The sequence below is a fragment of the Ictidomys tridecemlineatus genome, chromosome 11, assembly GCF_052094955.1.
Source record: "Ictidomys tridecemlineatus isolate mIctTri1 chromosome 11, mIctTri1.hap1, whole genome shotgun sequence".
Taxonomy (NCBI): domain Eukaryota; kingdom Metazoa; phylum Chordata; class Mammalia; order Rodentia; family Sciuridae; genus Ictidomys; species Ictidomys tridecemlineatus.
The window spans coordinates 41,260,423-41,283,373 of NC_135487.1; the positions used below are offsets into that span (position 1 = coordinate 41,260,423).

Consider the following 22,951-nt stretch of genomic DNA (forward strand, 5'->3'; position numbering starts at 1 on the left):
CTCTCTCCCTAGAAACATTATTTGCATTAGGTGCATGTGTAAGGCTCAAGCAGTTTAATTTTTAATTATTTATTGGAATAAGTAGTATATGCACATGGATTTAAAAAAAAAAAGACCTCACACAGGTACCCATTTTTGCTCCTCTCTTATGCCATATCTTAGATCTCATCACACAGAGAACTGTCTCATTATTATTATTTTTGTCATGAGGAATGGAACCCAGGGTGCTTAACCACTGAGCCCCAGCCCCCGTCCTTTTTGTTTTTTTGTCACAGGATCTTGCTAAGTTGCTTAGGGCCTAAGTTGCTGAGGCTGCCCTCAGATTTGTGATTTTCCTGCCTCAGTTTCCCAAGTTGCTGGGTTTATAGGTGTATGCCATTGTGCCTGGCCTGTTGAGGATTTTTTCTTATTAATTTGTAAGAGCTCCTTATATATTAAAGAAATTAACTTTTTGTCCTTTGTATTCTAGTTTTTAACTTGATCTGAAATTATTTTATTGTGTTCTGCCATTCAGAAATTTATATATTTTGTATCAGGGATTAAACCCAGGGGCGCTTAACCACTGAGCCACATCCCGAGTCCTTTTTATGTTTTATTTTGGGACAAGATCTCACTAAGTTGCTTAGGGTCTTATTAAATTGCTGAGGCTGACTTTAAACTCTCAATCCTCATGCCTCAGCCTCCCAGACTGCTGGGATTACAGGTGTGTGCCATGGTGCCTGGTTCAACTCTGCATGGTGGCATGGTGTCATTTGGGGATGTTACAAGCAAATCTTTGGGACTGGGGTGAAGAGGAAGGGAGATAGGTAGAGTCACTTTTGTCAAAATGTAGGGCCAGATTGAGGAAATAAGAAACATTGCAGAGGACACACTAGGAATTAATTCTATGTCCAGAAGCTTTGGCCTAAACACATACTCGTCTTGCTATGTGAGGGAGGGCCAAGAGGGCAGGCCCAGCTGCAGCTGTCTGGATGCACTGAGCTCAGTGCGGTTGCTGGGGAGGTGACCAAAGCTGCCCTGCAAATGGGGCCACCCAGAAGGGAAGGCCGCTGCAGTAGCAGGGGGAGCACTAATCTGCCTTAGCAGAAGGCGCTAATGCCCTAACTTGAAGAGAAAAACCAATTTTGTCCTCTGAATGCAAACCTAAACAACCCAGCTCAGCCACTCCACCAGCACAAGGGGTTCCTGAGGGAGGAAGAAGGGCAGAGAGGCTAGTATTAGAAAAGGCCTCCCCCACACGCTCCTACTCCCTCCATGGCTGCTAGAGGATGCTCCTGACAGCACAGGTTCCAAAGAACCAGCATAAAGGCTCCATGATTCCGATTCCAAACGCCCTGGCCTCAGGTGGAGCTCTCTTTTTCACACGGGATTGCTCTACATTTAAAATATAGTAGAAACAAGTCGGGTGCAGGGGTGCACACCTGTAATCCCAGCAACTCAGGAGGCTGAGACAGGAGGATCATGAGTTCAAAGCCAGCCTCAGCAACTTAGCAAAGCCCTGTCTCTAAAAAAATATTAAAAAGGGCTGGAGATGTGGCTTGGTGGTTAAGGACCCCTGGGTTCAATCCCTGGAATCAAGAAAGAAAGAAAGAAAGAAAGATAACAAATGAGGTGGTGCACACCTATAATCCTAGGTACTTGAGAGGCATGAGACAGGAGGATCACAAGTTTGAGGCCAGCTTGGGCAATTTAGTGAGACCCTGTTTCATAAAATAAAAAAGAGGGCTGGGGGTGTAGCACATGGAAGAGCATCCCTGTCCCAACCCTGTACTGAAAAGTAAAGATAGAAATGAAAGCAAATTCCTAAGGATGAGGCTCTCCTGATTTCTGACAGGATTTGTTGTGAATCACAAGAACTAGCAGTTTTGTGTCTCCTGAGCTCCTCAGATCAGTGCATGGTGAACCCTTCAAGCACATGTGTATGTTTTGGAAAACTATATATAAACTTAAACTTTATCCATTCATGTCAGTTTTTATCTTAGTAAAAGTTTGTGTCTGCAGTCCTGTGCCTCATAACAGGGTTTTGCTCAATGGTGAGTACACCCTTGGAGGTCCCCTAGGATTATGGTGGAGGCCAGGTGTGGAGTAGACTAGACCATTGAGGTTTGCATAAGCACCCCTGTGATGTTTGCACAAGGACAAGGTCAGCCCACAAAGCATTTCTCAGAATATATCCTGTAGTTAAGCTATGACTGACTGTATAAGAACAACTACAGAACCGTGCGATGCCAGGCATACGGTAGGATCTCAATAAATGCCCCCCCGCCACCACAGCTCCTTGAGCTTACTCAGGAGCCCAAGAATGCAGAGACCTGGTCAGTGCCCCGGGGTGTAAAAGGTTCCCAGGGGACTCTGCTGGGCACCCTGATGGTTCTTTCTTTTTATTTTCTTAGTACCAGGGATTGAGTCCAGAGCGCACATCCATAACCCTTTTTATTTTTTGAGATAGGGTTTCGCTAAGTTGCTTAGAGCCACTCTAAGTTGCTGAGGCTGGTTTTGAACTTGTGACTGTCCTGCCTCAGCCTCCCAAGCCACTGGGATTACAGGCATGCACCACTCTGCCCAGCGGGGAATCATTTCTTAAATGTCCCAAGGGAGTAAAGGATTCTGTCCTGGACAGGAGACTGAGTGTCCAAGTGAGCAGAGAGGACTGACCTGCCAGGGGCCCACCCAGCCATGGGCTTGATGAGGAGTGGAGGAGAGAGAACCAGGTGGCTGGGGAGAGCCTGCTCAGCCTCTTCCTGCAATGCATGAGGCGTGGGGGAAGAGGGAGGGGGAACACCCCATCTTCCCAGGGAAGGAGATTTGCTTCTGTTTGCTCTCTTGTTCTCCAAGCTAAATATTTTACGAGCCTCCCTTTGCAGACACACTGCTTACCTCTAACGACATGGGGGAGAAGCTTGTGGGGCTGGCGGCAGCTGATGGTGGGAAAGTGGAGGGCTGAGGGAGGCCTGGCCTGCTAGAACGGGGTGACTGAGCGCTCGGTCCCCTTGTCTTGGCAGCTGGGTGGTGAAAGTGGTGAAAACCCTGCTGCTGAAGATGGGCTGCTCTTACGAGGCCACCTCCCTGGAGGACCAGGGTGGCTGGGAGCTCATGGGGCAGGCGGAGAACCACCATCGCGGAGTGTCTCTGCTGGCAAGGTGAGCCCTGGGGACACCTCGGGCAGGGGTGGGTGGAACCTCCAGATCTTCAGACAGACTTGGGTTCCCATCTCTCTGAGCAAGACTCATTGCTCCCTTTGTCAACTCGTCTCTGCAAGGGGCTACTGTCCTCCTTGGCAGGTGGACGACACCAACACCTGGCACTTACTCAGGGAAGTAACCGTGGACATAGTGGGCCCCGACAGTTCTAGAGCCCGTAGGTTATTTACCAAGCACCTTTTCATAGGAATTTGGTTCCCACATCAATGTGGTGGAAATGATGGTGTCAGAGCATCCGGGAGGGGCCATGGAGACAGTCTGCCTGCATCTGACGCCGAGCCCCTTCCCTGCTGTGTGAACAGGGGCCAATGACTGTCCCTCTGTATCTCCATCCCCCCTTGGTAGTATGGAAATAGTAAGACCCACTTCTGAGAGTGGAGTGAGGATTAAATAAGCTATTTTTTTTTTTTTAGTTATAGTTGGACACAATACCTTTAATTAATTAATTAATTAATTAATTTATATGTGGTGCTGAGGATCGAACCCAGCACTGCTCCCATGTTAGGTGAGTGCTCTACCGCTAAGCCACAACCCCAGCCCTAAATAAGGTATTTTGAAGAGCTCTGCCATGTGGTAAGGTCAGCACAGATTAGCTTTTGCTTCCATCCTGGTGCCTGGGACAGGCATTAATACACATTTTGCATAGGAACATGCCTAGCTCCAGAGGGCAGTCATGTGCCCAGGATCACACAGCCATATGTGACCCACTGGTCCTGACCAGAGCTCTCCTCTCAAATCCACACAACTTCCTGTGGGTCAGGGGGGCCACCTTGATTTCTGTGGTGTGTCTCCTGTAGGAGAACCTACCCCGGAGTGCTCAGGAGGGCACCCTCCCCAGGGTCTTGAGGCACAACTACATTTACTGAGCACCAACCATGTTTTAAACACCTTGTGGAGAGTGGTTACATGGATGATCTCATTCAGTTCTCTCACCATGACCATTGGCATTACATTATTACTATCCCAGGGTTACATGGGAGTATGCTGAAACCCAGAGAAGTTAAGTGACTGCTTCAAATCACACAGCTAGTGCTAGGGCCAGAATTTGAACCCAAGCCATCTCACTCCTGTCCCTATTTCCTGCCTGCCACATTGTCTTGATTTGCTGATTTTTGGAGCATCATGCATGGGCCTCATACTTGAGCATGCTTTGGGACCATCTCCAGAGCCTGCTGCTCTGAGTTCCTGCTTTGGGAGATCTGGACTAGGACCTGAGAATGTGCATTTCTAACAGATTCTCAGGTGGTGCTGATGCTGGGTGGTGGGTGGAGGGGACACTTTGAGCACCTCTAGCTTAGAGTGAGCCAGGCAGCAGGAATGGGGGAGCCCTGGGTTTGGGGCTTCAGCTCTGCTGCCTTCCAGCGCTGTGCCCTTGAGCAGCCGAAGCTGTGAAATGGGGATAATAACAGCAACTGCCTTGAAGGTGATGGTGAGGATCAAATCAAGTAGCAAGGTCAAAGGGTTTGGCTGCCACCTGGCGCTTAGTGAAAGGACCCTTACTTCCCCTCCTTCCTGTCCCTCTCTCCTGGTGTGGCCCTGTGCAGCCGGGGTCTTCAGCTTGTCTCTTACTGACTCGCTCTGTGCCCTCAGGCACACTGCCTTCACTCCGGGCCTCAGTTTCCCTCCTGTAAAATGGAGGAGTTAAACTAGTTACCTCAGAGATCCCACTGGGGAGAGGGCCTGGGAACACAGGAACCCAGATGACCCTGGCTTGGGGGATTTCCAGTGCCATGGTCGAAGTCCGGCATGTCCCCTGAGGCAGGAGAGCCTGAAGGGACTGTCCCCCCACCAGGGCCATGGTGCACTACTCCTGCCAGGAGCTGTGCCGCATCCTCTACCTGCTCATCCCGCTCCTGGAGCGAGGCGACGAGAAGCACAAGATCACCGCCACGGCCTTCTTCGTGGAGGTACCAACTGGGACCGGGGCATGGGGTGGGGTTGTCCTGGGCCTCAGGTGACAACAGTGGTTATTTCTCCTGTGCAAACAGTGCCTTAGAGCATCCAAAGCCTTTCTAGGGGGCATGATTTCTCAGAATATGAAGACCCTACCCGTCTCCCTCCCTTGCTCGCCCCCCTCCTCACACTCCCCACACTCCCCGACTGCCCCAGGCAACCACCAACCCTGGCTGCCAGGCATCGAGATGCTGATATGAACTTGATCCCACCTGGCCTCCCACAGCAACCGTCTTGAAGGGTGATGGTGAGGATCATCATCACATGCATCTTGGTGCATCTGGGAGACAAAGGACACTCAGATATTAACCTGGGGGGCCATAGTGCAACTTGTTTGAAGACGAGGAGTCCAGGCTGTGGTGGGAGAAGAGGAGACTCAGGGAGGAGGTGTCAGGAAGGGCTTCCTGGAGGAAGGAAGTCGGTGGGAGGTGCTGGGGGCGGGTGCTAGAGAGGTCAGGGAAAGCTGGAAGGGACAGATCCAGAAGGGGAGAGTCCTTAGCGGTGGTTGCTAGTGTCTGTTGAGCGCTACCATGTTCCAGGCATGCGCTAGGAGCTTACATTTACTGATCTAGTTCATCCTCACAGTAATTCTATGATCACTTTGAAGGAGGAAACTGAGGCACAGGTTTCTGTCCCTTTCCCAGGGTCCAAGTGGCAGATTCAGAATTCCAAGCCAGACATTTGGGTTCCAGAATCCCCCACTTCTTTTTCCTTTTCTCCCTCTCTCTTATTCTTATTGGGATAATATATATATGACATAGTATCTGCCATTCAGCCCTTTTAAGTGTACAGTCATCATCCTGCCTTCATCACCACCGTCCACCTCCAAAACACTTTTTTTCTTCTCCAACTGAAACTGTACCCATTAAACATTAGCTCCCTCTCCTATTCTCCCCCACCCCTGGGAACCTCCATTCTTCTCTCTCTCTCTTTCTCTCTCTCTCTTTGGTATCAGGGATTGAACCCAGGTGTACTGAACCACTGAGCCACATCCCCAGCCCTTCTTATGTTTTATTTTGAGCTAGGGTCTCACTAGGTTGCTTACAGTCTTGCTAAGTTGTTGAGGCTAGCATCAAACCTGCAATCCTCCTACCCCAGCCTCCTGAGCCACTGGGATTCCAGGTGTGCACCACTGTGCCTGGCTCCATTCTACTTTCTCTCCCTATGGGTTTGCCTACTCTAGATGCTGCATGCAAGGGGGGGCTTTGTCCTTCTGTATCTGCCATTTCCCTCCCTGCAGCGGTCTTCACAATTTATCCAGGTGTGGCATGTGGAAGAACTCCTCCCTTTGGATTGCTATCATATGAACACACCACAGGTCATTTTTCCCTTCATCTGTTGACTGACAATGTAAAGTCCACTCTCCTGGCCACCACACTTGTCTGCCTTTTATGACCTGACAGTTGTCATGCAGGGGAGTCCTGGCTATTACAAGGGTTTATTGCTCAGAGGCAAGAGGCTCAATGTCTGCTTGGATAATAAGAAGGATAAGGAAGGCTTTCTGGAGGTGGTGACATTTGGGCCTTGACAGGTGAGTAGTTTGTCAGATGGACAGGAGGCAGCAGGGGAACTTCTTGCATCTTTCCCCTCTCTGGGTGCACTGTGAGTCTGGAGAAGGGGCCACATTGTGTTTGCATTCCATCCCCAGGCCCGTCCTAGGAGGGCTCCAGAAAGTGGGGTTTGGATGGACAAGTGAGTGCCCGAAGGAACACTGCCAAGCCCTGTGGGCATCAGCAGAATGTGTCACCTCCAGGGAGGACAAACCTTGGAGTCAGGAGCCCTGGGCTCCAGCTCCTGCTCAGTTCTACTTCTGATTTCCCTGACTTGGTGATGGAAAGGGAAGGGACCATGTCTTGCAGGCCTACTGTGTGCAGCCTTGTTTGTGTGTCACCTGTTGTAGGGACAAACGAGGCAAGGCACTGAAGATAGCAGGAAACAGTTTTATTTGGCTGCAGCCAGGTTCAGAGGGTACAGCTTTTGCTGTAATCAATTAATCCCCTGAACCCCGAGTTCAGGGAGTTTCAGAGTTTTATATCCAGCATGTAAGGGCAGGGGCTCAGAAATTCACAGTCTGCAGAAGTTCACATGAAAGCAGCTTTTTCTTTCACTGTTCTGGGCAAGTAAACTCTTCAAGGACAACACCTGAGAAGGGGGAGAGCTTCTGCTTCCCTTTCTTTCCTCCCCCTGCCAGCTGTTACCATGGAGCCCATTTGTAACTTACCTTAAAAATGTAGACATCTCTGTGAAGCCCAGCTCAAGGCCAGAGGCCTTGTTTGCACATTTCTTCAAAGTATTATATTGGATATGTTTGTGAAAAACTAGTAAGGGGGTGTCCAGCACCTGGAGTGCTGGTATCTTCTCGGCCAGTGGCCAAGTAAACAGGGCAACACGAAAATTGGAAGTTTATCTACTTTGGACTCCTTTGCAGAGACTCTTTTGCTGACAGTCCTAAAATCAGCCATGGTGAAGAGGGCATTTCTGTGGAGAAAGGGGGTGCCCCTTCAACCCCGTTAGTCTGCACACAACCTTGCAAATAATTGTGGTGCTTATGGTTGAGGGAGGCCAGGGGTCGTTTTCAAGGCCACACATCCCAGGGAGAGCAGAGATTCTGCCCTGGTTGGTCTCTTGGGAGGGGCTTCTCTCTAAGTCTGCTAGTGGCTGACACACAGATTCTTGGGGGAAGGGGTGAAGGTTGGAACTTGGTAGAACTCACGGGTGTCTCCAGGTCCACTACAAGGTCAGGGACTCCAGATTTTCTGATCCCAGCAATCCTTAGGAGCCCTGAGCACTGGCCCTGCCTCTCTGGGGCAAGAGTCATCTTGTGGGCTCAGGCTTTTCCACCTCCCCAGCAGAGGTGCCTGTGCCTGCACCCCATAGCCCTCTACCTGTGATTGTCCTTGTGTGTGCTTGCTGCTCCAAGGGCAGTTAAACTCAGGGAAGGAACTCTGTGACTTGGGTGAGTTGCTTAGCCTGCCTGTGCCTCAGTTTCCTCACCTGCAATTTGAAGACTGAATCGCCTGCCTCACTGAATTTCAATGAGGATGACATGTGCTCACATATGTCCTTAGAACAGAGCCTGGCACCCAGAAAGTGCTTTCTGTGTGTCAGCACAGCCAACATCACTGTGCTTCTCCTGTCTGACCTGGTGCCAAGCCGTGTGGAAGGACGGGTGGGTGGTGGGTGCAGCCACTCTTCCCTGCCTCCTCCCTCTGGTCAACTGCCCACCCTCTCCTATAGCTCTCCCTGTGCCCTGTGATCCCTTCTCACAGACACAGATCTTAATAGTGGTGGTAGGTATTAGGCATGGGCACAATGGGACACGTGTTCATGAGGCTAAGGGCAGAAACTGAAGGGAGGGCATGAGGGAGAGGAAGGAGGGCAGTGGGGACAGGGGAAGGGCAGTCCTCAGGAAGGAAGGGGCCAGAGTTCATGTTGGGCCTGAGCTCACGCTGCAGGTGTTCCCTAGTCTCACACTTCACCCCAGAGCTCAGGTTAGGTACCTAGCCCAAGGAGCAAGCCTTGATCTTTTCCCCCAAGGAAGCCCCCACATGGCCAGGAGGGGCACACAGGGCAGAAGGGGCCTGAAGGTTTCCAGGTGCTGCCTTGGGATGTTCAGGTCCAGCATGGCTCCAGCAGTTGAGTTTTGGATGCAGCCATGGAAGGTGGTGGGGGTCAGAGAGGAGGTGGGCGTCCCAGCAGAAGGGCTCCTACCAGCACAGAAGGGACAAGACAGCCCAGCCCTTCTGGGAACAGTGGGCAGCTTGGGTGGGAAGCTGTGGGCTGCTGGGTGGGCATGGTGTGAATGAGGCCACAGGGGCCAGCAGGGGCTGGATGGCACAGGCAGGGAGAGGCACAGGGCTCTGAACTGGGGAGAGACATAGTTTTTGCCACGAGGTGTTGAGGACATGCAGAGGAGGTCTCCAGCCAGCTGCTGGTTTTCCAAGTCTGCAGCTCTAGGCCGAAGCTGAGCCTGGTTTTCCCCAAGTGTGGGAGACCTGTGGGCCACTCGCACCTCAGCCTGGGAGTAATTGCCGTTGGTTTCCTCAGCTCCTCCAGATGGAACAGGTGCGCAGGATCCCCGAGGAGTACTCTCTGGGGCGGATGGTGGAAGGCCTGAGCCACCGTGACCCTGTCATGAAGGTGTTGTCCATCCGAGGCCTGGTCATCCTGGCCCGTAGGGCTGAGAAGGTGAGTGGAAGGCAGAGGAACACCTAGCCTAGCCTGGCCCTGGAGGAGTATGGAGCTCAGCCATCCGAGCATCTCAGAGCCCATTTCTGTCCATCCTTAGTGGTCTCATCTGTACAATGGATCTACCTTTGTAACCTTTACGTATTATATTCTTTTTGAATACTTTCTAATCAGGGTTTCCCACAGTGACTCTGAAGGCAGGTGCTAGGAGGGAAGGGAATGGCAATAGTTATTATTATTTTATAGATCATCATTATGGTTGGGGGGAGGCCAGGGTTCATTTTAAAGAAAATCTTTATTTTTATTTGGTGCTGAGGATTAAACCCAGCACCTCGCATGTGCTAGGCAAGCATTCTACTGCTGAGCCACAACCCCAGGCCCACCCCCTCTCCCAACAACCACCCCACCCAACCACCACCCCACCACCCCACCACCCCACCCCCGTTATTGACATTTTTTAAAGTGCTTTGTTTTTCTGTTGCACTGTTGCAGCTCAGGATGTAGCCAGGACAAAGGGACAGGGCTTAGCTGTAGGAAGCTGACTGCAAATGCAAGACGTCACCTACCTAGTCCCAAAGATCCTAGAAATCCAGGCCAGGAAGGAGTTAATAAGGCCAAAGAAGGCTTCAGGGAGAGGGAAGAGCTTGAGTGAGGGCATTCAGGCAGGTGGCAGGTAATACACAAAGGCCAGGGGATTGGAATTGGGCCACCAAGTGCAACTGGTGAACTAGAGGCCAAGTCAAATGGCTCTGTTCTACAGACGGCCAAGGTGCAGGCCCTCCTGCCGTCCATGGTGAAGGGCCTGAAGAATGTGGATGGGGTACTCGTGGTAGAGGCGGTCCACAATCTCAAGACCATCTTCAAGGGGCAGGACCGGAAACTGATGGACAGCTCAGTCTATGTGGAGATGCTACAGGTCCTACTTCCGCATTTCAGTGATGTAAGGACTCCCGCAGGTTGAGGGAGGGATAGGGAGTGGGGTTCCCTACTAACTTGGGGGGCTGTAATCCTGCTGGCCCTACCCCATTGGGTTCCGAGTCAGGCTCCAGACCAGAAGAAGGGGCACCTTGTTTCAACTGGTCCTTATCTTCTTGTAATTGGTTCATCCAGAGAAGATTCCTTATTCTAATTGGTTCCCCCTGGAGGGAGCTAATCAAGTCTGCCCAGAGAAGGTGATAATATTGCTGTTGGTTCACCTAAAAAAGGGATACTTCTTTTTTAACCAGTCCTGGTAGAGGGGGGCATTTCCCCACTTGGCACAAAGGCACCTTTTAAGTGAGTGAGGGCCCTGGCTGAGAAGAATGAAGAGAACTCCAGACCTAGGCTTGGGGGAGGAGTAGTGGCCCCAGACAGCCCCACTGGGTGGCCTGGCTGTTCTTTGTCTCTGTGTCTTTGTGCCTGGAGGGCCCCTCAGAATGAGGGAAAAGAAGGCCATGGAGCCTCCTCCTGGAGGAGGGGCGTTCTGAGCCTGGGGTCTGCTGCAGTCAAGAGAGGATGTGCGCCTCTCCTGCATCCACATATACGGGAAGGTGGTCCAGAAACTTCGGCCACCCCGCACTCAGGCCATGGAGGAGCAGCTGATCAATACCTTGGTGCCCCTACTGTTGATCATGCAGGAGGGCAACACCAAGGTGGGCCAGGTGAGCTTGTGGGGCCCTGGGCCTGTAGGTGTGTCTCCCTTTGTGGAAACAAACCCGGACCACAAACAACCCAGTGGGGGCGGTTATTTATGTCCAGCCACATCTGTCTTCCCAAAGTGTCTATGTCAGGATTCTCCCTGAAAATGCCTGACTTCACTTATACCCCTTCAAATAGGAATTGATTTTTCCAAAATCCACTTTTCACACTTTTTTTTTTTCCTGGAACATGTTCTGAGTGTCTTAGAATTTCATAGTTTGGTATTCCCTCTCTCTTGATCCCAGAAATGTGTGAAGACCCTCTTCCGCTGTTCTTGTTTCATGACTTGGGAGTTGCCAAAAAAAGCTTATAGCCGGAAGCCCTGGGACAACCAGCCACAGGCGGTGGCCAAAATCTGCAAGTACCTTGTGAGTTTCCAGACTCTGCCCAGGCTCCTTGCAAGTGTGTTGCAGGTGGGGATCCCATCCTTCTCTTATCCTTCTCTGCACATCAGCATCCTGACAATTTCCATGACCACCTACAACTGGTTGGCTCTGGAAAACCCATCTCTGACTTCTCTCCCCACCTCTGGTGGTCCCTCTCCACTGGCTTACTGGACCAGTGACCCCTGTGGGAGTCACTGTGAGCTAGCACGTCTCTTTTGAACTTTAAAGACTTCCCTTTCATTCTTGCTCTGACCCTCTAGGTTCTCAAAGCAGAAACCTAGAATCATCCTAGACTCCTTTTTCTCACCTTCCACATCTGATCAATCTTAAAAATCCTAACTCTCTCTCATTGGGGCCATGAGTCCAGCTATCTGGTAGGTCTCCCAGCCTTTAATTTTAATCTACTCCCCTTCCAGACCACCAGGGTGGCATTGTTAAAACACTAGCCTGAGCCAGGTGTGGTGTGCATGCTTGTAATCCCAGCGACTAGGAAGGTTGAGGCAGGAAGATTGTGAGTTCAAAGCCAGCCTCAGCAAAAGCGAGATGCTAAACAACTCAGTGAGACCCTATCTCTAAATAAAATACAAAATAGGGCTGGGATGTAGCTCAGTGGTCAAGTTCCCCTGAGTTCAATCCTGGCACCCAAAACAAAACAAAAAAACACTAGTCTTCCTCTCTATATATTTTGCATGTATAATATATATTTATATTATATATTTATACGTAGATAATATTTTCTGTGTTGCCCAGATGGAACCAGGACCTTGCATGAACTAGGCAAACATAGGAGCTATACCTACAACCCTATACAATGTATCCCTGCATAAGGGGTTACAGTGGCCTCCTTTTCTGCAATAGCAATCCCCAGGATGTATTCCCTGTGACACTAGTTTAACCAGATATGCCCCAGGTAGGTGTGGGGAGAAGTTCTAGGATGAATAAATTTAGGCAATGCTTCCTGATGTGTGCATCTCAGCACATGAAAGTCTCTGAGATGTTTTGTGCTAAGGAAAAGCATTTGTGGTTGTTGACTTCAAGGTAAATTAATTTAACCACAAAAGCCCCTTGCTAGGTGGTACCTGAGGGCAGTCTGAGTAGGAGCAAACCATGCTCGTGCTGAGAAGGACAGCACTGCAAATGTAGAATATTTGGCAGGACTTACCATCAAGTCCCAATCTCTCCTCCCTGTTGTCGTGGGCAGATGAGATTAGCTTGGAAGGTTTAGGAGGAGCTCCGTTGAATCAGCCCTGTGGAAGGGAGAAGAGGGGTCGGTGGCAGAGGAAGCTGCAAAGGAACTTCAGCGGAGGTCTCAGCCAACCCTAAGACCCTGAAGTGAGAGTATCAAAATGGGCTCAGGGGTCAGGCATGCATGTGTGTGTGTGTGTGTGTGTGTGTGTGTGTGTGTGTGTCCCCCCAGACTGGGTTTCACTGTGTTGCCCAGGCTAGCCATAAACTCCTGGGCTCAGGCAATCTTCCTGCCTTAGTCTCCCATGGAACTGGGATTGCAGGAATGTGCTACCACACCTGGCTGGAGTCAGGTCTTTATGCCCCTGTGTCCATCTATCCCTGGATGCCAACCACCCTGGAAAGGGACATTGCCTGGGCCAGGCAGTTTTCAGCAGTGAATCCCAATAGCTGGGGGACTAAGCTCTTCCCATGTGAAGGTGTAAGCAGCCATCTTGCACCCAGGAGTTTAACATAAATATAAAAAGTAACAAGGCCCCACTGCTGTCAGCCACACTCAAAGCCTCTGTAGTCAAGCCTCTAATATTATTTCCATCACTTTACAGAGGGGAAAAAGATATGGAAGAAGTTTGGGCAGTGTTGCTAATTCACATACCTACAGTGGCTAGGCAGACAGTGATCATGAGTGACAAGGACATAGTGCAGCCTGTGAACTGGGAGGGCCCTGGCCCTGTCAAAGGCCAGGTGCTCTGGTTTCAGGAGAAAAGTTTGAAACCTACATTTTAAAGACATTAACAAAGTATCAATTTATCTTATTTAAAACACTGCTGGCCACTGCTCTGCCAGCTACTTGTGGCACCTAGCTCATGTCCTGCATGGCAGACCTCTGTGGATTCTCACTTTCTTCCTTGCTCTCTAGGCCATCATCAGCTTTACTCATGTGAAAGTCATATGAGCTTCAGCTTTAAGAAGAGGTCAGTAGCCAGGTCTGGTGGTGCATGCCTGTCATCCCAGCAACTTGGGAGGCTGAGGCAGGAGGACTGCAGTTTGTGGCCAGACTCAGCAATTTAGCAAGGCTCAAAGCAACTCAGGAAGACTCTGTCTCAAAATAAAAAAATAAGAAAAGGGCTGGGATGTGGCTCAGTGGTAAAGTGCTACTGAGAGCTACATGCCCAGTACAAAGAGAGAGAGAGAGAGAGAGAGAGAGAGAGAGAGAGAGAGAGAGAGAGAGAAGCAGAAGAAGAGGAGGAGGAGGAGGAGGAGGCAGCTGTTGTTAATAACCTGCTGAACTTGCTGTTCATTTGTTCATTCATTCATTCATCCAACACTTTCTGGGCACTGGTTTCAAGCCAGGCCCTATCCAAGTGCTGAGGACTCTAAGCTTGAGTGAAAGGGCTTATCTTGGGAGAGCTCCCTGTCTGGTGGGAAGACGGTATAAATAATCACAACACACTGCCATGAAAGGACGTGCAAGATGCTGCAGAAACATCAAGGTGGTGGGTGAGCTCTGCCTGAGGGTCACAGAAGGCTTCTGAGTTAAGGCTGGAAGGGTGTGAGAGGTAATTTATTGGTTGAAGAGAGGGAACAATTGCTTGTGCAAGGCATAGATCTGGGGGAGCAGGCCATATTCTTGGTCTGCAGCAGGGTGTGTGGCAGGTGGAGGTAGTGGGGAGGGGGCAGGGGATGTGTATTGGAAGCATAGCATTCTAGATCTGCACTAGGCTCTCTGAAGGCATTGCATGCCAGGCCCAGGAGGTTAGACCTCAGTGTGTAGGGTCTGTCAACAGGAGAATGATCCGATCAGATTTCTCACCATCTCTCTTCGCTTCTTAGCTGGACACCTCCCTGTTCCTGCTCATCAAACCCATTCTGACTACTACTGTCAGGCTATTTTACCCAAACACTGCTTTGTCACTGCCCTGCCACAAATGAATGCTGGCTTCCTACTTTCCAATGTATGAATAAGTCCCATTCCTGTCTGGATTTTAAGAGCCTCCAATACCTAGTTTATTCCCCCATTGCTCTAAAACTTGAATCCTTCACTCTGATCAGATCTATCTCCTTGCCTGTCATGTCCATTCTGATCTCAGGAGCAGGATCTGCATTTGGGAACTTTCCCTCAGGTAGCAGCAAGGGAATGGATTGGAAGAAGGGATACACAAGACAGGAACACCATTGCAATCAGCTAAGAGGAGATGAGGCCCCCTTTGGGAGAGGGCAGAGATATTTAGGAAGCAAGGAGATGAAAGTGTGACTATTGGACAGGGTCACTATTTCTAACTTCAAGATGGGTAGATGGGGAATGAATCTCTCTGAGGACCCAGCACTTTTGGGTTTCTCTTTGCTCCAGGTAAACACCCATCGAGAGAATGCCTTCAACTTCCTCGGCCAGAGCTTGGAGTATGCCAAGAACTCAAGGGCCTCCCTCCGGAAATCTTCGGTCATGTTCATAGGTAACCTGCTCTAACACAACCAGTCCTGCTTCCAGGGGTCTGCCTGCTCTCCAGTCTGCTTCCTTCAAGGCTGCCAGCCCATCTAGTACCTGGGCAGACGCCTCCCCTTATGTGCAAGGCTTGGCCAGCCATCAGCTGTGATGCATGTTACAGTGGTCTTCCCTCCTCAAAGATTGTGGCTAAGAAGTGGGCCTCAGGCTGAGTCAGCCTTAAGCCTTTGTACAGGTCACAACCCTGGCAACTATACACAGCAGACTGCTATTTCCCTTTGGAGTACAACATGGGTCCGAGCTAAGCAGCAGTCTGGGCAAATCCCCATTGACTGCAGCAGTAGGGACTAACTGGGTAGAGAGTCAAGTAGAATCTCCCTTCTTGTGTGACTCCAACTGGCTTATTTATTCCCATGGAGCCTCAGTTTCCCCATCTGTAAAATAAGGATCAACTCCTATTTCATAGACTGGATGAGAATATTTTTAAAAAGGTGAGGCCTGGCTCATCAAGGTGTTCAATGTCAGTTGTTTTCATTCTTCTCTTTCCCACAATCACAATCCCTGCCTTTCTGTGAAGAAACCAAATAAGTTACCCTTGTCCCAAATCCTTCCAAACAACCCTCGTGATGGCATGTTGGGGTACCGCCCCTGTTCCTCCACCTTGCCTCCAAATAACCATGCTCCCTTCACTGAGGACCAGGAGACCTTGCTGCAGACAGGCTTCAAGGTGATGACCTTTGTAAAGTGAAGGTTCTCTTATTGCCTTTCCTCAATTAATTTGTTGTTTCTCATCCATCCATTCATTCATCCACCCAGCAGCCAGTCCTGTATCCACCCATCCAGCTAACCATCCATCCACCCATCCACTCATCCACCCACCCATTCACCCATCCATCCAGTTAGCCAGCCAACCAGCCAGCCACCCACCCACATATCCACCCATCCAACTAGCAAGCCATCCACTCATCTATTCGTCTACCCCCCCATGCATCCATCCTTCTGTGTTTTTTTTTTTTTTTTTTGGCAAGTATTGGTTGACACCTACTATGTACCAGGCATGATGCTTAGGCTAGAGAAAGGAAGAGCCCTTGGAAGGTGATGCTGATGGGGACAAGGAGCTGGGGGGATGGTCTGTTAACATGATCATGCTGGGACGGAGGAACAATGCCTAGGACTGAGGGCATGCCTGAGAATGTAAGGTGCTGCTCAGAAGCAGCTTATTACATGGAACACCATCTATTTCCTGGTTGCTGATTCAAGTCTTGCTCCAGATCACCCACTTCTAAAAATGTTAGTGTTTAACACGCTGTGCCAGACCTGTGCTGGGGAAACAAAGCTGAGCAGAGGCTGGCTCTGCTCACAGACAGCTCCTGACACATTGCAGTGCTTTTTTACCTCTTCTGAGTCACAAATCTTCTGTGAGACTTGAAAGTTATGATCACTACTCTAGAAAAGGGCACAATATGCACACACTTTTGCATGTAATTTTAGGATTCTCAGAGACTTCCCTTTCCACTCTCACTCCCCAAGTATACCTAAGATCAAGAAACTGCTGTCTGGTGGAAGATAAAGATTCATAAAGTAAAATGCAACATAGTATAGACAGAGAAAACTCTGGAAACATAGACAGGCACCTAACCCAGACTGGGGGCAGGATCAGGAAGGATTTCTTGCTAAACGGAACATAAAAGGACAAGTAAGCTGTGAGGCAAGGACCTGCTGAGAAGTGAGAGGTTCAGGGACCTGCAGGTGCTGTGGGAGCCAGGCACACAGGCTGGCAGCAGCAAGAGATTTGGCCATGGGGCCACTGGGAGCAGTTCCCAGCTACTGAGCTGACCCAGCACAGCTGAGTCTCAGTCCTTCTGGGGACTCTGCTAGAAGCCTGCCTGGCAGGTGTGCAGGGTGCAGAGCATCCTGCATGTTACTGTTGCTCACACTTCCCTGAGGAGTGGACAGCAGGGGCAGCTCCTCCCATGTCACAGCTGAGGAAATTGAGGCCCAGCGGAGTAAGGGCCCAGCCTGGGGTGGCACTGTCAGTCCACTGCAGCCCAGATCCTGCCCCTATTCTGATGCTATCCCTGCCCGCTGGACCTTTCCCAGCCCCTCTTAAGGAATTTGCTCCCAATCAAAATGAAGTTCTCCTTTCATGCCCTCAGTTGTAGGCTGCAGGAGGGCAAGGAAAGCATCCCTGAGGGCCTGGTATGGGGATGAGGTGGTGGTGTCAAAATCAGATGGACACCCTCACCTTTTGGATTATGCTCAAGGGTCCCTGGTCCCCTGCATGGAGAGTATAATGACGGAAGATTGGCTGAATGAAGTGAAAGGTGGTAAGTAGTGCCTGGGTGGGTGATGTGTCTGGGGCAGTGATTCAGCAAACAGGATCAGAGTGGGCAATAGGAATGCAGGGCATGTCCTAAGGCAAGGGTCTTCAGCTCACTTCAGCTCTGCTCGTTGTTAGCTGAGGCAAGCACAGTGTTAGATACCTTGTAAAGAGGCAGAACACACAGCCCCACTCTGGGGAGCTTACATCTTATTAAAGAAATGAGTTTCAAAAAGGATAACAGAAACCACATCATGCAAAGTGAATAGTCTAGACCCTTAGGGGACACGTTCATTTTGTAACAGTGAAGACAATGGGAACATGGAGGCGGGCTGGGACCATGCGAGGGCTTCCAAGAGGAGGCTGGTTTTGATTCAGGCATTGAAAGATGTGAACAATCAAGGGCTGGGAGGAAAGTGAGATGAGGGGATGCAGAGAGAGGGCACCCAACCCAAGGAATAGAGGAAGGATGAGGTGTGAGACCTGATGAGGGATCTTAACACGTGGCCTTCCTCCTCCCATGACTCAGCTCTGGAAAACTTGAGACATGATCCAGAAGCATCAGTATGCATCTGTGCGGCCCAGGCCCAGGACCACATCCTGGCCAGCTGCTGGCGGAACTCATGGCCACTGCCACGTGGGGACTCATGGATGTGTGACCCAGCCACCACTCACCGCTGGAGCCCCAGCTGTGAGAATCTGCCCACTTCCCACCAACGGCGCTCCTGGATCCTGCAGGCACTAAACTCCTGGAAGATGTCCTTGAAGCAGTGATGTCCCTGAGTCCCCATCCGGGCTCAAGGTGGCCAAGTGCAACTGTGCTCACTACAAATGCCCGGTGGCTTACCTCTCCATCATGAGCATTTCCCCATGGGAGACGCCCCAGGCTCCAAGCAGCCATCACTCTGTGTGATGAATCTGTGAGGATTTGTCATGGCCTTTGCTTGTTGACTCATTTGACATTTACTGATAAATGTAGGCTGTTTTGTCCACTTTGTATAACTGGGGAAGCTGAGGCTCAGAGGGGCGAAGGGGCTTGCCCAAGGCTGCACTGTAAGCCTGCTGGACGTCTTCCCTTCATTATAAGAGCAAAAGGAGGTAATGATTTGGATACCCTTTGGGGGAAGGAAAGGAGGGGAAGAGACACCAACCCCAACTCTATGGCATCTGTATATCCCAGAACCCTGATCTCTGAGACCCACCCTTGGGTTTTTGGCCTGGTGATTTTCCACCACAAATTCAAGCAGTATTTGTTGACCTCTTAACCTGGGCCAGGACTGCTCTGGATGCCAGTGATACAGACATGAATGAGATCCATCCCCAGGTCCTGAGCCCAGGTTCAGAGTATGATGCAGCAGTTCTCAATTAGGGGTACTTCTGATCCCCTGGGAATATTTCACAACATCCAGAAACATTTCTGGCTAATGACTTGAGGGTGGGGATGCTATTAACATCTGATGGACAGAGACTAAGGGATGCTACTAAGCAAAGCATTCTACAATGCACAGGACAGTCCCCACAGTCATTCAGTTCAAATTGTTTAAAATGCCAAGGCAGACAAATTTTGGTCTAACAGATGAATCAGATACATATAAAGACACACCAAAAGTACAACAGGGGGTTTGGGAGACTTTGGAGTCCAGAGGAGGTATGTAGGCCAGGTGGGGATGGGGGAGTCAGGCAAGGTTTCCCAAGAAGTGAACCCCCAGGGGTGGGTTAAAGATGACTACACAGTGGGCATGTATGGAGGGGAGCAGGGTATGCAGGGCCAAGAAGCAACCGCTGGTGGGATGAAGCCTAGAGGGCAGGGAAAGGACATAGGGGAGGCTGTGTCAAGGAGGAAGTCTTCATTCACAGGAAGGCACTGTGGGATGCTAAGCAGGGAGAGAGATGGGTGGATGTCAGCTTTAGAAAGCTCCCTCATACGGATACAGGTGGGGCATACATTGGTACAGCTATTTGGGATTGGAACCTGTCACTACTTGGTCATAGTTTATGCCTACACACGATCCAGCAATTCCACTTGTGATGGATGACTGAGCCAATGGTGACAACATGTTTAGAGGCGAACCAGGGCCAGAGGAGGGTGGACAGGGTAGGGAATAAAGCAGGGGATAAAGGTCAGTCTGGACACAGTGAATTGAAGACCTTGTCAACATGATAGTGAAGCCATCCATGAGGGTGCTGGCTGCTTCTGTGGACAGAATATGTCACCCCAAAATTCATATGTTGAAATTCTGAACCCCAATATGATGCTATTAAGAAGTAAGGGTCGGGACTGGGGTTGTGGCTCAGCAGTAGAGCGCTCGCCTAGCACATGTGAGGCACTGCGTTTGATCCTTGGCACCGCATACAAATAAAATAAAGGTATAGTGTCCACCTACAACTAAAAAAAAAAATTTAAAAAGAGGGTCTTTAAGAGGTGATTCAGGATTAATGAATGGGCTTAGTGCTCTTATAAGAGATACCAGAGAGCTAGCTCCCTCATCATTTCTGCCATGTGAGGACATGGTAAAAAAGATGGTGCTATGAAGCAGAAGCTGTCCCTAACCAGATACAAATCCTGTTGGTGTCTTCATCTCAGACCCTCTAGCCTCCAAAACTGCGAGGAATAACCATTTTGTTGTTTATAAGTCACAAAATTTATGGTATTTTGTTATAGCAGCCTGAACATACTAAGGCAGCTGCAAGAGGTGGTGCTCAGCAGAGGGTCTGAGATGAAAACAAACATTTGTGCCCAGTGGGGGAGGGACAGCATAGGAGCAACAGAAGCCTGAGGAGCACATCATCTAAGCTCCTGATGTGGATGAGGAACCAATGAAGCTGACCACACGGTTGTCCTCCAGCAAATGGTAGGCCAAGATTATTGGGATACTGGGCCAGAGGGTGGGAGTGTGTGTGGGGAGTCCATTTGCACAACCCTTTAACTGCCAAGAATGTTCATAACCATTGCCTCTGTGAGACTCACAGTAGCCCTGGGGATTGAGGGTCAGCTTTCTTGCCCACATTCCACAGATGAAGACACAGCCTGACACTTCTTAAGGAGGGATGGGCCTTGTGAAGGTCATACGAGGGGACCAGTAGAGGCACTGATCTCCAAGCCACAGCCAAAGTCTCTCTGTTCAGAGGCACTGCTGTTCTCATTGGTCAGAACCCAGGTCTGGGATGGTCTTGTCAACAATTGCTGTATTCTGTGTCTGGATGGCCTCTGAGCATAGCAGAGATTTGGTCAGTTATTGGCCAAGTAGTCTTGAGTTGGAAGGTTCAAGAACACTGGGCAAGTCACTTCCTCTCTCTGAGTCTCCCCTGCTATTACTTGAAAAATGTGTTTGTACAGATTCTATAGGGATCAAGTGAAAAAAAAAAAAAGGAAGCTACTGTGGACTGAACACTGCTTGTCCCCACCCAAACTCGTGTTGTGGCTTGGTCTTCAATGAGTGGTGCTGGGAGGTGGGGCCTGGAAGCAGAGCCTCATGAATGGATTGCTGCCTTTCTTGCATGAGTTCTTACTCTCACTAGTCACTGTAAGAGAGGGTTGTCATGAAGCAAGCCCACTCTGGTAGTCTCTGTTTTGCACATGCCTGTTCTTTGCACATGCTTCCTGCCATGAGTTGAAGCTGCAGGAAGCCCTTGCCAGAAGCTGAGAAGATGCTAGTATCATGCTCTTGGATTTCCCAGTCTCTAGACTCACAAGCCAAAATAAATCTCTTTTTAAAATAAATTATCCATTCTCAAGTATTCTGTTATAGCAATAGAAAATGGACTAAAACAGAAGCAAAGGCACTTTATAGGCTCTGTATTTAAGAAAGGAAAAGATAACAAAGAGGGGAATTAGGAAGGAAACCAGGATTAGGGAGTGAGCATGGAGAAGTATAAAAAAGGAGGCTTGGGTCTGGAGGAAAGGGAACACTTGACCAGGTGTTCTGACAGAGTTAAAAGATAAAGACAGTCCAGACCCTGGGAGGGTGATGATTCTCCAGCATCCTCTCGAGCTTTTCTCTCCCTCATCCCCACATCGGCTAAGCCTGCCAGCTCCACTGCTGGCTCACAAGCAGCTTCCTTATCAATCTCGTAATTCAGCCTCCCTCCACCAGTCCTTTACCTGGCAGCTCAGGCTTTCCAAAGATAAATTGGCTTATGGCTTTCCTTCTCTTTGGGTCTTTTCAGTGGCTCATTCTTCTCTGTAGGATAAAGGCTAATAGGGCAGTCAGGCCCTCTGGCCTCTGTCCACCTTAGTGGCCTCACCTCTTATATCTTGCAGTACCACAACAGGCTGTTAGATACCTCTTTGCCTCTCTCTGCACATGGGCAAATACTGTCTGAATTTCCCAGCTCCCTCTAGACTCCTATCCATGTGCAGAGATCTTCCTCATCTGCTCTCAGCTCTATGTCACCTTCTATGTGTGGCCTTCCTAGACCCCGATCTTCTGTGTCTCCATTATGCACACTTGTAACCTAGTGCCAGTTTAGAGTGGTCTATTACCTGTCTGCTTTTTATTCTAGACCAAGGCCATGACAGCCCATACAGTCCTGCAGCCATCTTCGGGGTGACCAGGTGGTTTCTGAATGCCACTTCAGGAAGCCACAGTAGCTGGATAAGCAGGCTCACCTCATCTGAACTGCACACCCTGTTCCCAGGCCAGCTGTGGGGGTGAGGAGGTAGTTAGGCTCAGAAATAGACACATTTACTGGGTGCAGTGGCTCACACCTGTAATCAACCCCAGGGGCTTGGGAGGCTGAGACAGGAGAATTGCAAATTCAAAGCCAGTCTCAGCAATAGCAAGGTGCTTTGAATTTGCATTTTTATTTTATTTTGTATTTTTATTTAGAAACCCTGTTTCTAAATAAAAATACAAAATAGGGCTGGGGATGTGGCTCAGTGGTTGAATGCCCCTGAGTTCAATCCCCAATACCGCCCCCCCCCCCAAAAAAAAGGGAACTAGACACATCTGATCAGTTACTCCTTTCCTTAAATGTCCTATGCCACCCTAAGGAAAGCCAAGTCCTCACAATCACATCCTCTTTGTACCTCCCACCTCGTCATTCCCTGGCCCAGTCTCATTCTGTTGGGGGAGGGGGGGGAGGGCTCCTGAGTGTTCCACAGGCAGGGGTGCCCTCCTGCTCCTTCCTGGGCATCATGCTGTCCATTCCCTCTGTGGGAACAAACATCTCCTGGTCTTTCCCAGGCCTCCTCTTTGCTTGAATGGCTGTCCACCCTTCTTGGCACTTTTCTCCAACAGCTCTTGCTACCACCTGACAATCTCACATCGCATCCCTTCTCCGTGTCTCCACTCTGGTGCCTACAGGGCAGGTTTCATCTGCTCTGTCCATCTCTGAACCCAGGGCCTGGAAGTTATAGCAAACAGAAGGAGCCTAGTAACTTCTTGCTAACAAGTGAATGAAGTAATAGTGGGGACTCAGTGGGGCCTGAGCTTACCCACCACCGCTAAAGCACTGTAGGAGGTCCGGGCTGGAGAGATCTCGCTCATTAGAGAGGGGTGGAGCTTGGGCGTGCAGGCGGGCGGAACCCGAGGCGCGCGGGTCAGGGCCACCCGGAGGATTGAGCAAAGGGCACCCGCACCGCCGGAAGAAGCCGCGC

General features: G+C 50.1%; 1 protein-coding gene and 1 long non-coding RNA gene across 2 annotated transcripts in view; one reads left to right on the forward strand and one right to left on the reverse strand.

The window, feature by feature from the left end:
• Mroh7 (maestro heat like repeat family member 7) overlaps nt 1–21,050 on the forward strand; it is a 42,688-nt gene extending 21,638 nt beyond the window's left edge. The window contains exons 15-23 of the mRNA XM_078026329.1: nt 3,003–3,140; nt 4,993–5,107; nt 9,201–9,341; nt 10,102–10,281; nt 10,826–10,981; nt 11,264–11,386; nt 14,940–15,042; nt 17,297–17,359; nt 17,882–21,050. Coding sequence (XP_077882455.1) covers nt 3,003–3,140; nt 4,993–5,107; nt 9,201–9,341; nt 10,102–10,281; nt 10,826–10,981; nt 11,264–11,386; nt 14,940–15,042; nt 17,297–17,359; nt 17,882–18,126 — 1,264 coding nt within the window. The 3' untranslated portion in view covers nt 18,127–21,050. The remainder of the gene's footprint in view (nt 1–3,002; nt 3,141–4,992; nt 5,108–9,200; nt 9,342–10,101; nt 10,282–10,825; nt 10,982–11,263; nt 11,387–14,939; nt 15,043–17,296; nt 17,360–17,881) is intronic.
• LOC144368060 (uncharacterized) lies at nt 7,080–22,230 on the reverse strand. Its single transcript, XR_013427799.1, has 3 exons — nt 21,836–22,230; nt 12,567–12,651; nt 7,080–9,545 (listed from the first exon to the last, which is right to left on the reverse strand). It is a non-coding gene; the product is annotated as an uncharacterized LOC144368060 (long non-coding RNA).
• Nucleotides 22,231–22,951: the final 721 nt, after the last annotated feature.